Below are 12738 nucleotides of genomic sequence, written 5' to 3'. Positions count from 1 at the left end.
TGGCTGAATGAGTGGGACGTGTGGGCGTTTCCATGCATCTGTCCAGACGTCACGCGATGGGTCATCGCTATCCACAATTCAACCCCCCCGCTCCACACACACACACACGCACACCCCTGTGTGTAAGCCGCTACAAACACACATCGCAAATTGTCATTCCCAGGAGAGACTTGTGCCACTTGCGTGATTAAATACTAGTCACACTCTCCTGCTAGGACACATGTAGCCTCCTGGAGGAGCTGACCCCCCTCACCCCCCCACAAGTCCCTGAGGTTCAGTGTGACAGAGGACGTGGATGCAAGGTGAAAGGTTAAAGCCTTGGTGTGCATCGTAATCAGATTGGAGGAGGAACTTAATCAGGTTCAGGCCAGCCGCCTGTATTCACCGGAGTCAAATGGCACAGACGCCCCCCCCCCCCCCTCCCCAGCTGAGCCGCATGACAAACGACTCGAGCAATTCAATGATTAAGCTGTTCATTGCTGATCGCCAGTCTGTAATGTAAACTCGTGTTTTATGCAGTAATCTAACATTTGGGCTTTCACATTGCTAATACCCACGCTCATCCAGCGAATATGAATTCGCCGTCAAACGTCGGCCTCAACTCGGCTCTGCACAAGGCAATTAATTATTACGCAGAGCAAACTGGGAGCGTGCGTTTCATCAGCAGGGATTAGATCAGCAGAAAAATGTGAGTGATGTTGGGCAATAGTCTCCTGAGTCCTATTAGTTAGGCATTTCTGGGATGTGTTACTGTCCCATGTTAAGATTATTCCTAATGCTAGTCGAGTCTCAGTCAGTGTCACCGAAGTGGGAGTGGAACTTAGAAACGACTGAGACGCTCTGACACGGCAGCACTGTGTCGCCGTCGGATCACGGAACCACCTGGCAGGGGATTGGGGGGATAATTGTCCCTCTGCTATTAGGTTATCACTGCCAAGCCCGACACACACACACACACACACACACGTGTGTATGATCTTTTATTCCTTTCATAAATAAAGATACCCACCCGCCTTCAGTGAGCGTCGATTACTCCTTATTTCCGATTTCTATTTCGCGTGTATTGACAAGCCAGTTGGGGGGACGGGGGACACACGTCTCACCTTCCTCCACCCTTGGTATTATTAATATTGCATTTCCTGACCAGTAGCGGAGAGCCTGCTGCACCCCCGTCGGTCACACAGACAACACTTTTTTCCATTCCTGTCGTCGAGTATCGATGAAAATGGAGACCGTTATCATTTCCTGTGTCCGCCAGAGAGATAAGTCGGCTTCAGTTTCTTGGTGCCATCAGAGCTGGCAGGAAGGACACACTTGTGGGCCCACTGCCCAGAAAGACACGCTGCACCTCGCGCTCAAACGCCGGCACACAAATGCACACACAACAACACAAACCTTCATCTCCCCTAACGCAGACAAGATTATAACAGCGGTCGCTGACATATCTTCCTCTTCCTCTTCCTCTTCTGTCAGAGCAACCAGATGGTGGAGCTCCAGAGGAATCAGCTACGCGATGACATCAAGGAGTACAAGTTCCTCGAGGCTCGTCTGCTGCAGGACTACGCCGAGCTGGAGGAGGAGAACATCTCGCTGCAGAAGCAGGTCTCGGCGCTCAAGCAGAGCCAGGTGAGCAACGTCTGGGTCCCGTGAGCCCAAAGCGAGAAGACGGGGGAGACTGGGATGTCCCTCGTATCACTATGCATTCATTTAACTGCTATTTTCAGGCCAATCATTTGTACTCGCATTTTTTTTTTTTGTACTGCCTGCTGTCTTGGAGCGTCTTCGTTGCCCTGCCGGGCCTCCACCTCCCACTCAGCAGCTTTCAGCCCGTCTCCTTGTAATGATTAGAATTCCAAAAGAGTGCTTTACTATTCAGATTTAATCACGATAGCACCAAGACCCTCTGATACAGCCGCTGGATAAGCAGAGGCTGTTGACACGTCAATGGGTAATAAAAAATAATAACAACGAACTCTTCATTGTGCTTTGACCTTTAATTAATGCGGTAACCACAAATTCTGGGCCTGAAGCTCGCCTTAAACCCAAGATGAGGTACTGTGTGTACTAACAACGGTGTAAAGGTTCAATAAATAAGGGTGCAGAAAGCAAATACACAATGGAATCCCATTAAAATGTGCATGTAAAGGGATTAAAATTAAGTAATCGAGGCCTCAAATGCTTGAAGCTGCAATCCGGTTGTAGGAATGACACTTTCCTCCTTGGTTTAATCAGATTCATTTAATTATGTTTTCTATATTCATCCCAGGGGGCTGAAACAAACAAAAGCAGCTCATACTTCCCATAAGAACAATTAGAGACACAAATAGAATGGATACGAGCGTCATTGCTTTTGACCATGTGAAACATCCTTAACTCATCTCTTACCCTCCCGGTCCTCGTCCAGGTTGAGTTTGAGGGTCTGAAGCACGAGATCCGTCGTCTGGAGGAAGACACTCAGTTCCTGAACAGTCAGCTGGAGGACGCCATCCGTCTGAAAGAGATCGCCGAGCGTCAGCTGGGCGAGGCCCTGGAAACCGTCAAGACTGAGCGCGAGCTGAAAGCTTCCCTGAGGAAAGAGCTGTCGCACTACATGAACATCGGAGACAGTCTGTATCACAGGTAAAAAGAGTACAAAGACCCTCGAGGGGGGGGTCTAAGCCAATACTGTGACGAGCATTAAGTGACAGAATCCCCCCCCTCAGCCCTCTTAGCATTTCCCTGGACGGTCTCAAGTTCAGTGACGATGCTTCTACCGAACCCAACAACGACGAGGCGCTCCACGGATACGAGAACGACCTCGCCAAGCTGGCCAACGACATCACCTATGACGGCTACGTGTCCACGCCCAAGAAGAAGGAGCCATTCCATCCTGCGCCCAGCCTCGTGGACGACCTGCTGAGCGAGCTGAACATCTCGGAGATCCAGAAGCTCAAACAGCAGCTGATGCAGGTTTGTTCCTTCACGAGGAATAGGACGCCTCTGAAGTTTAGATCGTTGATATGTCTTTATTTTCTCCTGCCAAGTCGTTCCTTAAATTCCCGGATGGAATCTGAGCAGAAAAAACGTGAACTGTCCTTCATTTATTGATCCATTCATTCTATCCTGCCTCACCTCACTCTGTTGATCAGGGGGCTACGTGATCAATACTCGCATCCGCTCCTCAAATAACACGCTCTTAGTCCCGAGTGAGTTTGCTGCCAGCAAGACCTCATTCCAAATTCAAGTAATGTGACTATGTCGGAGCTATTTTTGAATTTAGCTGGAGGTGCTTTTTGTGCTATTTACAAATCGGCTTTCAAGATGGCTCAGTGTTCGGTTGGATTATTGTTTTGGAGACGAGGGACGTGACATGTTAGGACTGACCCGGACCAACAAATATTGTGAAGGAGGTCTTCGTCACTCTGATGCAGGCCTTCCAGGCAATAAACCAATGTAGCACAAGCCTGACGAGATGATAGATAATCCACAAGTCAAGAACCCTTCACATGCGGCTACCGTGAAATGCGTTCCACAAGCCCAGATTAAGGGCGTTTCCTTCCAGATGCACGACTTGCATGATGACATCACACCTTATTGCTCTTTGCATTTGTGATCCTCCTCCTCAGATGGAGCGGGAGAAGGTCAACTTGCTGTCCACCCTGCAGGACTCCCAGAAACAGCTAGAACAAGCTAACGGCGCTCTGTCTGAGCATCAGGAGAAGGTCAGCCGCCTCACGGAGAATCTCAGCGCCATCCGGAAGCTTCAGGCCAGCAAGGAGCGCCAATCTGCCCTGGACAATGAGAAGGAGCGCGATAGCCACGAGGACGGGGATTATTACGAGGTGGACATCAACGGACCTGAGATTTTGGAGTGCAAGTACAAGGTGCGCACGCCTGCTTGTTGTTTAGGGTCAATATTCACTGTACGTGTCACTGCCAGTAGCATATGCTTGTCTCAAAGATTAAGCCATGCAAGTCTAAGTACACACGGCCGGTACAGTGAAACTGCAAATGGCTCATTAAATCAGTTATGGTTCCTTCGTACACTGCACTGTACAATACTGTACGTATTGTCTTTTGTTTGCATTCAGCGTTTTATATCTCCTGTATCCGAACCGCTTGCCTTGCATCGCTAGGTCGCCGTGTCTGAGGCAGGAGAGCTGAAGGAGGAGCTGAAAGTCCTGAAGGCAGAATACCAAGTCTGTCAGTCGCGCTACGACGATGAGCGAGCTCGTCTGGAAAGTGACGTCACCACGCTAGGGGAGAAGCTGGAGACTCTCGAGAAGACGAGTCGGATCGAGAAAAAGGAGAAGTCTAAACTAGAGAAGGAGCTGCGCAAGGTGCGCGGTCGATCCTCGTGTGTTTTTATTATTGATGTTTAAAGATAAAAACGTTCCTGACTCAATCATTTCTCCCTCGTTCTTCAAGCTGAGCGATGTGGCGGGCGAGTCCCAGGGTAGTTTGAGTGTGGCGCAGGATGAGCTTGTCACCTTCAGCGAAGAGCTCGCCACCCTCTACAACCACGTCTGCATGTGCAACAACGAAACGCCCAACCGCGTCATGCTCGACTTCTACAAAGAGGGCAAAGGGGGCCGGAGCAGCCCAGAGGGGCGCGGCCGGCGCTCTCCCTTGTTGCTCACCAAGGGGCTGTTCCCGGACCACGGCAGGACCGACCCGAGCGATGGAGCCCCCTCGCCGGCGTCGTCCTCTGTGTCCGACCATCGCCGCGAGCCTATGAACATCTATAATCTGGTGGCTATCATCAGAGACCAGATCAAGCACCTGCAGCTGGCCGTGGACCGCACCACTGAGCTGTCCCGCCAGCGGATGGCCTCCCTGGAGCTCGGCACTGTGGCTGACAAGGACAAGGAAGCCTGCATGGAGGAAATCCTCAAACTGAAGTCTCTGCTCAGCACCAAGCGGGAGCAGATTGCAACCCTAAGGACGGTCCTCAAGGCCAACAAGCAGGTCAGTTCAGTCGTCTCCAAATGTCAACGAATTGTGCGTCGTCGTCCCCCGACCCATTTGTCCATTTTGGCTGAAAGACTGAAACAGAAGGCGAAGGTCTCCCGCTATTTCGGGGCTTTTCAGCTGTCGCAGCAAATGCGTTGCAGACAGGATCTCTGGCGTTGATGGAGACGGCGGCCTCGCGATGCCAGCTGTCCGGACTATCAGTGTGGTTAAGATAGGAGGACAGCCCTCCAAGCTTAAAGAATGTGTGTGTACAGTTGGTTCTGGAATAACTTTAAAATGTGTGTGTGGTCACTCCAGGTGCATTAGAACACGGGGATAAAAGCCCCTCGTAAATCCCACGCCGACAACTCGGCAACCAGAAACTAAACATGGCAACTTGAAGGTAGCGGGCTACCTTTGAACGGGACATAAAAATGGGTCGAGTGGTCCAATTAGCCGACGTCTTGTGAGAGGAAATGCAAGGAAGGTTCCAAAAAGGTCAGCTGCTCTTGACCCTTTTTTTTGGCGTGTTCCCATCAACCCGCAGACGGCTGAGGTCGCCCTGGCCAATCTGAAGAGCAAGTATGAGAACGAGAAGGCCATGGTAACCGAGACCATGATGAAACTGAGGAACGAGCTCAAAGCGCTGAAGGAAGACGCCGCCACCTTTTCCTCTCTCCGAGCCATGTTCGCCACACGGTAAGAAACTCCTCAGATGGGCTGACACACACTCACTAATCTTCCGAAGAGAAGCCAGCCGAAGGTTCCGGGCATAATCCCACATCTTCTTGGTCTGGATTAAATTACCCCCCCCCCCCCCCCCCCATAGATGCTCTCCATTTTCGAGAGGCTTTTCCTCTTCCTGAATTCTTTATGGAATGTCTGCGTGTCTCTTTAATGATCCGCCCCGGTCCAGAGCGCTGGGTTTGGGATTTCTTCCTGCATTTAATCCAGCCCAAAGTTCAAGCCGTGAGGCAGCGAGGTGAAGGTCGAAGAGGAGGGTGGCGATAAACTCCCTCACAGAGAGCGCAGGCTCCGGATGCTGCAGGGAAACGCGTGAGCAGCTCGTCTCTGCAATTCAACACCTGCCCCTGAAGAGCGCTTTCTGACGTCATTCCGCATACCTGCAGTGTCTAATCAATTAGCAACAGGAGGAAAAACTGCTGTCGGCAAATGCGCTGGGCTACTTGGCGCAATGCGGCTCCACGCCGCCGGACGAGGGCGGTGTGTGACGCTGAACTCGCAGCAGTGGAGCGGATGGCTTGCGATCATGTCTGCATCTTAAGCCTCTTCAGCTGGAGAGGCTTGAGATGCAGACGGCGTGATCCAGCTTGCTGCATCGACGCGTACGTTTTCCTGCACAAAGCGGCGCCTTTCGGGAGGATATTTCTGAAGCTCCGTCCTCGGCGTCCCGTCACCGAGTTCTGTGCCGATGCACGAATTGCATTCCGTCTGTTTTATGGGGTGCATGCTTTGGTATGTAAATTCTGTCCCATACAGCTCAGAGTTGGGTCGTGGGGGGGGGGGAGTCTTTGAGAGGCTGGGGGACTCGGCTGAGCAAGGGTTCCCACACTCACCCCATCCTCCTCCCTTTTGTATTTCCCAGTTCTATCCTCTATCCCTCCTCAGTCGTCTTCCCGTTCCTGTTCTTGGTTGCAGTCCCTTTCCATCCTTCATTCTCTCCTCCTCGCCTCCACCTACCTGACCTAGGTGACATCCGGCCCGGCCCATTGGGCTCCAGACGAGATCTCATCTGGGGGGGTCGTTTCCTCACCTTGATTTTTTTTCTTTTTGCACAGCCATAAATCAAATTTATAGCAGACAAAGTGCTTCTTTGTCAACAATGTCACTATGACGACTGTTCATCCTCAAGCAGTCGGCACCCCCCACCCCCCCAGTGCTTTTGTGGCACCACGTCCCATCAGCAAGCCAAAACAGGCTGCCATTGTATTTATCCAGTCCCTAGAAAAGACTCCACTGTCCCCGCCTTAGTTCCATCTCGGATCGTCCCTACGTCCCATACTGGGTTTAATGAAGCCGTGCTGATCGCCATTGTCTGGGTGTGTGTACCGCTGGGAATCAAACTGCACACACGAGGGGACGGGATGGGTTATGTTTTTTTTGGGGGGGGGTCTGGCGAGGCTAAGGTTCACATGGTGATCCACCACTCGTTTCTAAAACCTAGAAAATATGACCAATATCGGAGAGAGAGAACGACTGAGACAGACACGAAAAGGGAAGACAGGAAACGAAATGAAAGGCAAGATGGACAGACGTGAGAGAGAGAGCATGACTGGAAGAAGAGACAAGATTTAACAGGTTTGGATGAAGCAGGAACGGCATGAAAATGAACGAATAGTGCAAAAAGAGCAGATGGAGAGTAGAGATAAAAACCTCACACCTCCAGCATTAGAGGCGTGAACGCAGGGAAGCGGGCGAGAAAACCGCAGTGCATCATGTGAAATGGGAAATCTCGCTCTCACTGCAGCCGGGAAAAAAAGCGGAAATCATGTGTGAACTTTCACAGCTCATCATCTGCCTATCTTCATCCTCCCCCTCAGTTTTATCCACTCCTCAGGTGACGACTTTTTAACGACCCCTGCTTTGTGTACGGTGTCTATTCTTGACTCTCGCTCTACGCTCTGTGGGTGTGAGATGTAGTCTCACCCCTTAAGAGTAGCTGTGCTTTTCATCAAGTTTACTTTACTACAGTATTCAAATAGGACATGATAACAGCTGTGGGCATTTTGCATTGCCAAGTTTGGAGAAGGGATTTGAGCCTGCTGATGTATACGAAGTGAATGGGATGATGACGTGGAAGAATGGCTCCCCCTGGTGGTGGAAAGACAACATTACGGTTTCTATGCACTTGATGAACCATGATGACGATGAGCATATCGTGTCTATGATTTAGCGCTGTGGAGGTACCGGATGTGCGTTACTGAACTACCTTGTACTATTTACCTAAATCCACATATCTCTCTTGCAGCTGCGACGAGTACGTCAGTCAGCTGGATGAGATGCAGCGGCAACTGGCTGCAGCAGAGGACGAGAAGAAAACGCTCAACTCTCTGCTGCGAATGGCCATCCAGCAGAAACTGGCCCTGACTCAGCGCCTGGAAGACCTGGAGTTCGACCACGAGCAGACCCGCCGGGGAGGCAACTCGGGCCGGGCGAAGGCCCGAGCCAAGGCCTCCGGCGGCACCGCCAGCAACCCCCACGTAAGTCAGAGTCTCACCTGCTCTGGCTCTGGCCGACCAGAGCTCAACAACGCCATGCCCAATGGCATTCTGGGAGGCCCGACGGTCTTCTGCAGTGAGAAGTACAAGATCTACTGCGACTGAGGAGTGCACCAGAGACCGCTGTGTACAGGGAACGGCGCCTGCTGATGCCCCCCCCCCCCTGCCTTTAGTGTTAAAGAGCCCCACTTGCTCGCTTAGCTCCCCGGCCAGCCTGCGCTCCTCTTCTAGGCCCCGCTGACTGCTTGTGTGTTCTCGTGTAAGCGCTTGGGGGAATGCAGAAGTGTGCGCACTAGACTTTCGGACTGTAGTAGACATATATAAGGCATGTGGTTCACGGGTGCCCCCCCCCCCGGTTATGTTTGGGGGTTTTATGGAGTGTCTATTCTTTCCGCTATCATGGTGCCGTACGTATGATGTGAAAGGTGGCAGCTTTCGTGCGTAGGTGCTTGTTTGTTCCGGCTCCCTGAGTGCATTACCTGGTAACAGTAACACAATGTCGGGGGGGGGGGGGGGGGGGGACGACTCGTAAAGACAATGTCAGCGTAATGACATCCTCTGCTCCTTGGCTTATCCGTCGGGATCGGTGCTCCTTTAAAAAAATAAAATAAAGGCCCCGTTCTCTTCATCCTGGTTCCCCCCAGGACTGACTGGCATCCAGCAGCCCCCACTGTCCAATCAGGTCACTCTTTGAGGAGAAAAAAAAAACCTTAATATGCAATCTCCCTCTGCATCCTTGCTCAGGGAGACAGCTGCATGATTTTAATCATAAAAAACACAATTTGTGGGTTCAGCTCCGGTTTCGACCACGATGGAAAGGCTCGGGCGGGGGGGGGACCCGGAACCGCAGGTGTTTATTCCAGGATCATTTTAAAGCTGTGATAATAGCACACCTACACAACAGTGTCCGTATAATTGCATGGCTTCGCAGCTGATGGGCTTTTTAACTGTTTTTTTCTGTCATCAGGTGTGTGGTACAAACCAAACGCTCGTATTACAGGGCTCTACATCATAAAGAGAGGAACTATGGAACTATTTGGTGTCGGGAGGGAGATTCCGTTTGATCCATTGGCTTGTTTCAGAGCCGTGTGTTATAAAAGAGACGGAACGTTTTAACAAATCGATCTTCACACCCAAATTAAGTGCACTTCAGCGTAGGTGCCTCAGGTTCCTGCTTGTGTTAAAAACCGCTCAGATAACTACCATGAACAGGATATAGATTTGATCAAAGATGGCTGTTTAAATATGGAGAATATCTTAAAGAGCACAAAATAATTTACAAGATGGAAAAAGAATCTCCAAAGGAAACCAACCATCCGCTCGGCAAAAGTGTCTGACGTCCCAAACACTTGATATATTGATCTGTCCACTGATGTAAAGCCCTGTCCTTGTCTCCCGTGTCTAGCCGTCCCCGTTCTCCTGCGTCTGCCCCTCGTCCTCTCGCCCTCGTCCTCTCGCCCTCCTCTCTATTCTCGGGAGGTCACTCGGAGCTGAAAGTCCCTTCCTGGTGTCTCTAATCTGTCTTGTCGCTCCGTCGCCATAACGACCTTCTCTCTTTTAGATTGTCGGCAGCTTGCTCCCCCAGCACCGCCCATTCACCCTTTAATTAGAATGAAGATTCGTGGGGGAAAACTGCCCCCTGATATGTTTGTCAGGTAACGTCCTCACGACCGTCATGCTCCAGGTATCTGCCTGTGTGTGAGTGCCCTCGTATTAGTATCAGTAACCTTTGCAAATGGAGGGTCAGTCATTTATTTTGTTTTCTGTGACGTGTGAGGACACAATAATGTACTGTTTTAGCATTTACAATAGCTTTAACCCCTTGCAAGCTAGCATTATGCATGTAGGGAAACGTATATAAGTGTCTATGAAATCCATGTACTGCTTGTGGATTATAGCCAGATTAGTTTAATGATGCTAAAAGCAGGGTTGATGTGAGGGGGGGAAAAAAAACTTTGCAAAGATTTCTCAAATGATGCGTTTTCTACTAAGACGAAGCTAAATCAAACTTTATATTCTTAAAATGATCATATTCGGGTTATAATCTTGCAGGATCGTACTACAGTATTCCTTCGTCTCACATATAAAGAGAGGGAGTTCAGTAATTCCTCTGAAGCCGGATCAAGGTCCAGCGGTCAACCCTGCTTGGGTGTGCATCAGTAAGACACAGCATGGAGGAGAGAGAGAAAGAAAAAGACGGTAGAGCAACCTCCTCGGAGGTCAACCACGCTTAAGTTCGAGATTCAGTCTGACACATTCTGTTTCTGTCGGTTTGCGCTGATGGAGAGAAGGTTCGGGGAGGAGAGAATGGAGAACTATATTGTAAACCGGCTCCTGAGACGGGAAAGCCAGACGTGCTGGTGAAGAAAGCCAGACGTCTGACGCTGATACTGTAGTGAAAAGAATCCAGGGTTTCCCCTGAGGGAGAAACTCCTGGTGAAATGTGGAGGAAAAATGATTAAAAAAAAGAAAGAATAACAACTGAAGTCTGGTTGCTTAATCGACCAGAGGACATTGATTCAACTGAGCTGCACCCCCAGCCCATCCCCCTGTATGGGCTCTGTGTACTCACCGAGCAGTAGGTAGAACCCCAGCTGGTCGAGTTTGCCTGGTGTAATGACAAGCTCCTCCTACCTCTGCTTCCGGGCTCCTCCCACTTCACTTTTTTTTTTTACCACACCTGACACATCTGATGTCTTATGTATTTAGCCTGCATATCAAAAAAACATAACCCATGTTTCATTAACCTGCATGGCAAACGAGAAACACCCTTTTTCCTTCGTCCTAATTGGTGGGATGGGGCTTTAACTCCGCCCCCCGAGCACTCGTGAGTCATTGGCTTCCTCGCCGCTTCGTGTTCCGTCCTCCGATGACGCGTCATCACTGCCTCAGGGCCACTAACACGGCTTCCGTTGCTTCGACTAACTATGGCCGCCGCCTGCTTTGTCTGTGTGGACTTGGCCGACCATGTTCACAGTCCCTAGAAATTAACAAATAATTCTAATGCTGATTTATCATTTGTTTGTTTCTCCATTTTGCAGTCATTAAAGTAGCTCTGCGCGGATGACGAGGCACCGACACAAGGTCCATTTTCACCGCTGATTGTGTACGACGAAAAAGAGTTGGCACTAGCAGGCCATTCGGGACCTGAAGACAAAACTAGAGCGATTAAAGAAAACACTGAGTCCAGTTATCTACTGTCCTACTTCATTAATATATATATATATATGTGTGTGGCGTCCATTTGAATGGCGTTCATTTTTGCATGATGCTGCTGGAAGCTAATTTCTCACGGGATCGTTGAACTCGTCTGACTCTGATTAGAGGTTCTGATTGGCTAGTCCAACCCTCCAATGATAAACGAGGACACGTGGGGTCGTTTCTCAAAGTCATGAAAAGCTGTTTTTCCAGCTTTTATCTTTAAAAAAAAATGTTTCGTTTGATTTTCATTAATTTGTGCACTTTCATTATATAGGATTATAACTGACTATTATTAACCAATAGGGAAGCGTGGTAGTAGTAATATGGTTTGTGGGTAATTCAGTGTAGGGTTTATATATCCTCCTGACTAATCTAAAGGTAAAAACAGCAACTATTCTCCAGCAAAAGCCTCCGCAAACCTGCTATTACAGCTTTATCCTCCAGATTTTATCCATTGAATAATAATTTTTAAATAGGTTTGTTTTATCATATGTCATGCTGTTGGTTTTCTTTGTGTTTGTTTTACCATGTTCTGTAAAAAAAACAAAAAAAATCCAGGGTGATCAAATTCTGGGTTTTTTTTTTCATGTATTTATTATTCCTAGGAATAGTTCAAATAACACAATGAAACTTGACAACGCTCAAACTCAAATCGGTGAGATGCGTTTACGGAAAGGCGTAAGTGACATGATGCGATCTTTCCTAGCTTCTTACCGAGGGCGTTCAAACGGGACCTGGATCACTGACTTTCAGAATTCTCTGCAAGTGCAACAATTAAATTCCAAATTGGAATTGTTTCATTCTCCCTTCGTTTATTGTGCCAAATCTTGGTGCACCATTTCCATTGAAAAAGAGTTGAGACAAAAACGGTCATTTAGGCAGATGTTGTTGGAGGGGGGGGTCTCTGTTTAGCTCTTTGTTTCTGACCAGTAGTGCCTTTCATTATTTTGAGGGAGAATCGTAGACTCGTTTTTTTGTTTCTGTTTTAACAGGTGAGGACTTTGGGTTCAAAATGACTGCGAGCAGCAATAAATGCAAAAGGATTTTTTTCCCTGTCTGCATGAGTGAGGTGATAGTTTTGAAATTAGCTCAGTAAAATTGAAATTGTTTTGAATTCTTAAGGTCAGTGATCACTCGATAAATTCAGGGGTATTGAAAGTTTGTTTTATTTTTTGGGAACCAAAAGAAATCCCTTTTTTTTGCCTCCTGTTAAGGAACAAAATGCTCCGAGCATCTTGGACGTGCTGGAGTAGATCAGTGTGCTATTGGAAACACCGAAGTATCTAGACGTGTTTGGTGAAGGTAATGTGATATTCAATAGTATTGTTGGGGGGCGGGGAGGAATGTGCAGAGAGCGCATTTTCTC

At 49.0% G+C, this 12738-nt stretch overlaps 1 protein-coding gene across 1 annotated transcript in view; it reads left to right on the top strand.

Annotated features, from left to right (window-relative positions):
• Positions 1–10110, top strand: part of zgc:171572 (protein bicaudal D homolog 2) — a 24387-nt gene extending 14277 nt beyond the window's left edge. Inside the window, exons 3-11 of the mRNA XM_068744327.1 lie at positions 1474–1626; positions 2405–2619; positions 2703–2949; positions 3606–3863; positions 4116–4319; positions 4408–4947; positions 5480–5631; positions 7922–8153; positions 9733–10110. Of these exons, the coding sequence (XP_068600428.1) occupies positions 1474–1626; positions 2405–2619; positions 2703–2949; positions 3606–3863; positions 4116–4319; positions 4408–4947; positions 5480–5631; positions 7922–8153; positions 9733–9777 (2046 nt within the window). The 3' untranslated portion in view covers positions 9778–10110. The remainder of the gene's footprint in view (positions 1–1473; positions 1627–2404; positions 2620–2702; positions 2950–3605; positions 3864–4115; positions 4320–4407; positions 4948–5479; positions 5632–7921; positions 8154–9732) is intronic.
• Positions 10111–12738: the final 2628 nt, after the last annotated feature.

The sequence above is a fragment of the Brachionichthys hirsutus genome, chromosome 2 (assembly GCF_040956055.1).
Source record: "Brachionichthys hirsutus isolate HB-005 chromosome 2, CSIRO-AGI_Bhir_v1, whole genome shotgun sequence".
NCBI lineage: Eukaryota > Metazoa > Chordata > Actinopteri > Lophiiformes > Brachionichthyidae > Brachionichthys > Brachionichthys hirsutus.
The sequence above is the reverse complement of the archived record's forward strand: the minus strand, read 5'-3'. Positions and strand labels throughout refer to the sequence as shown.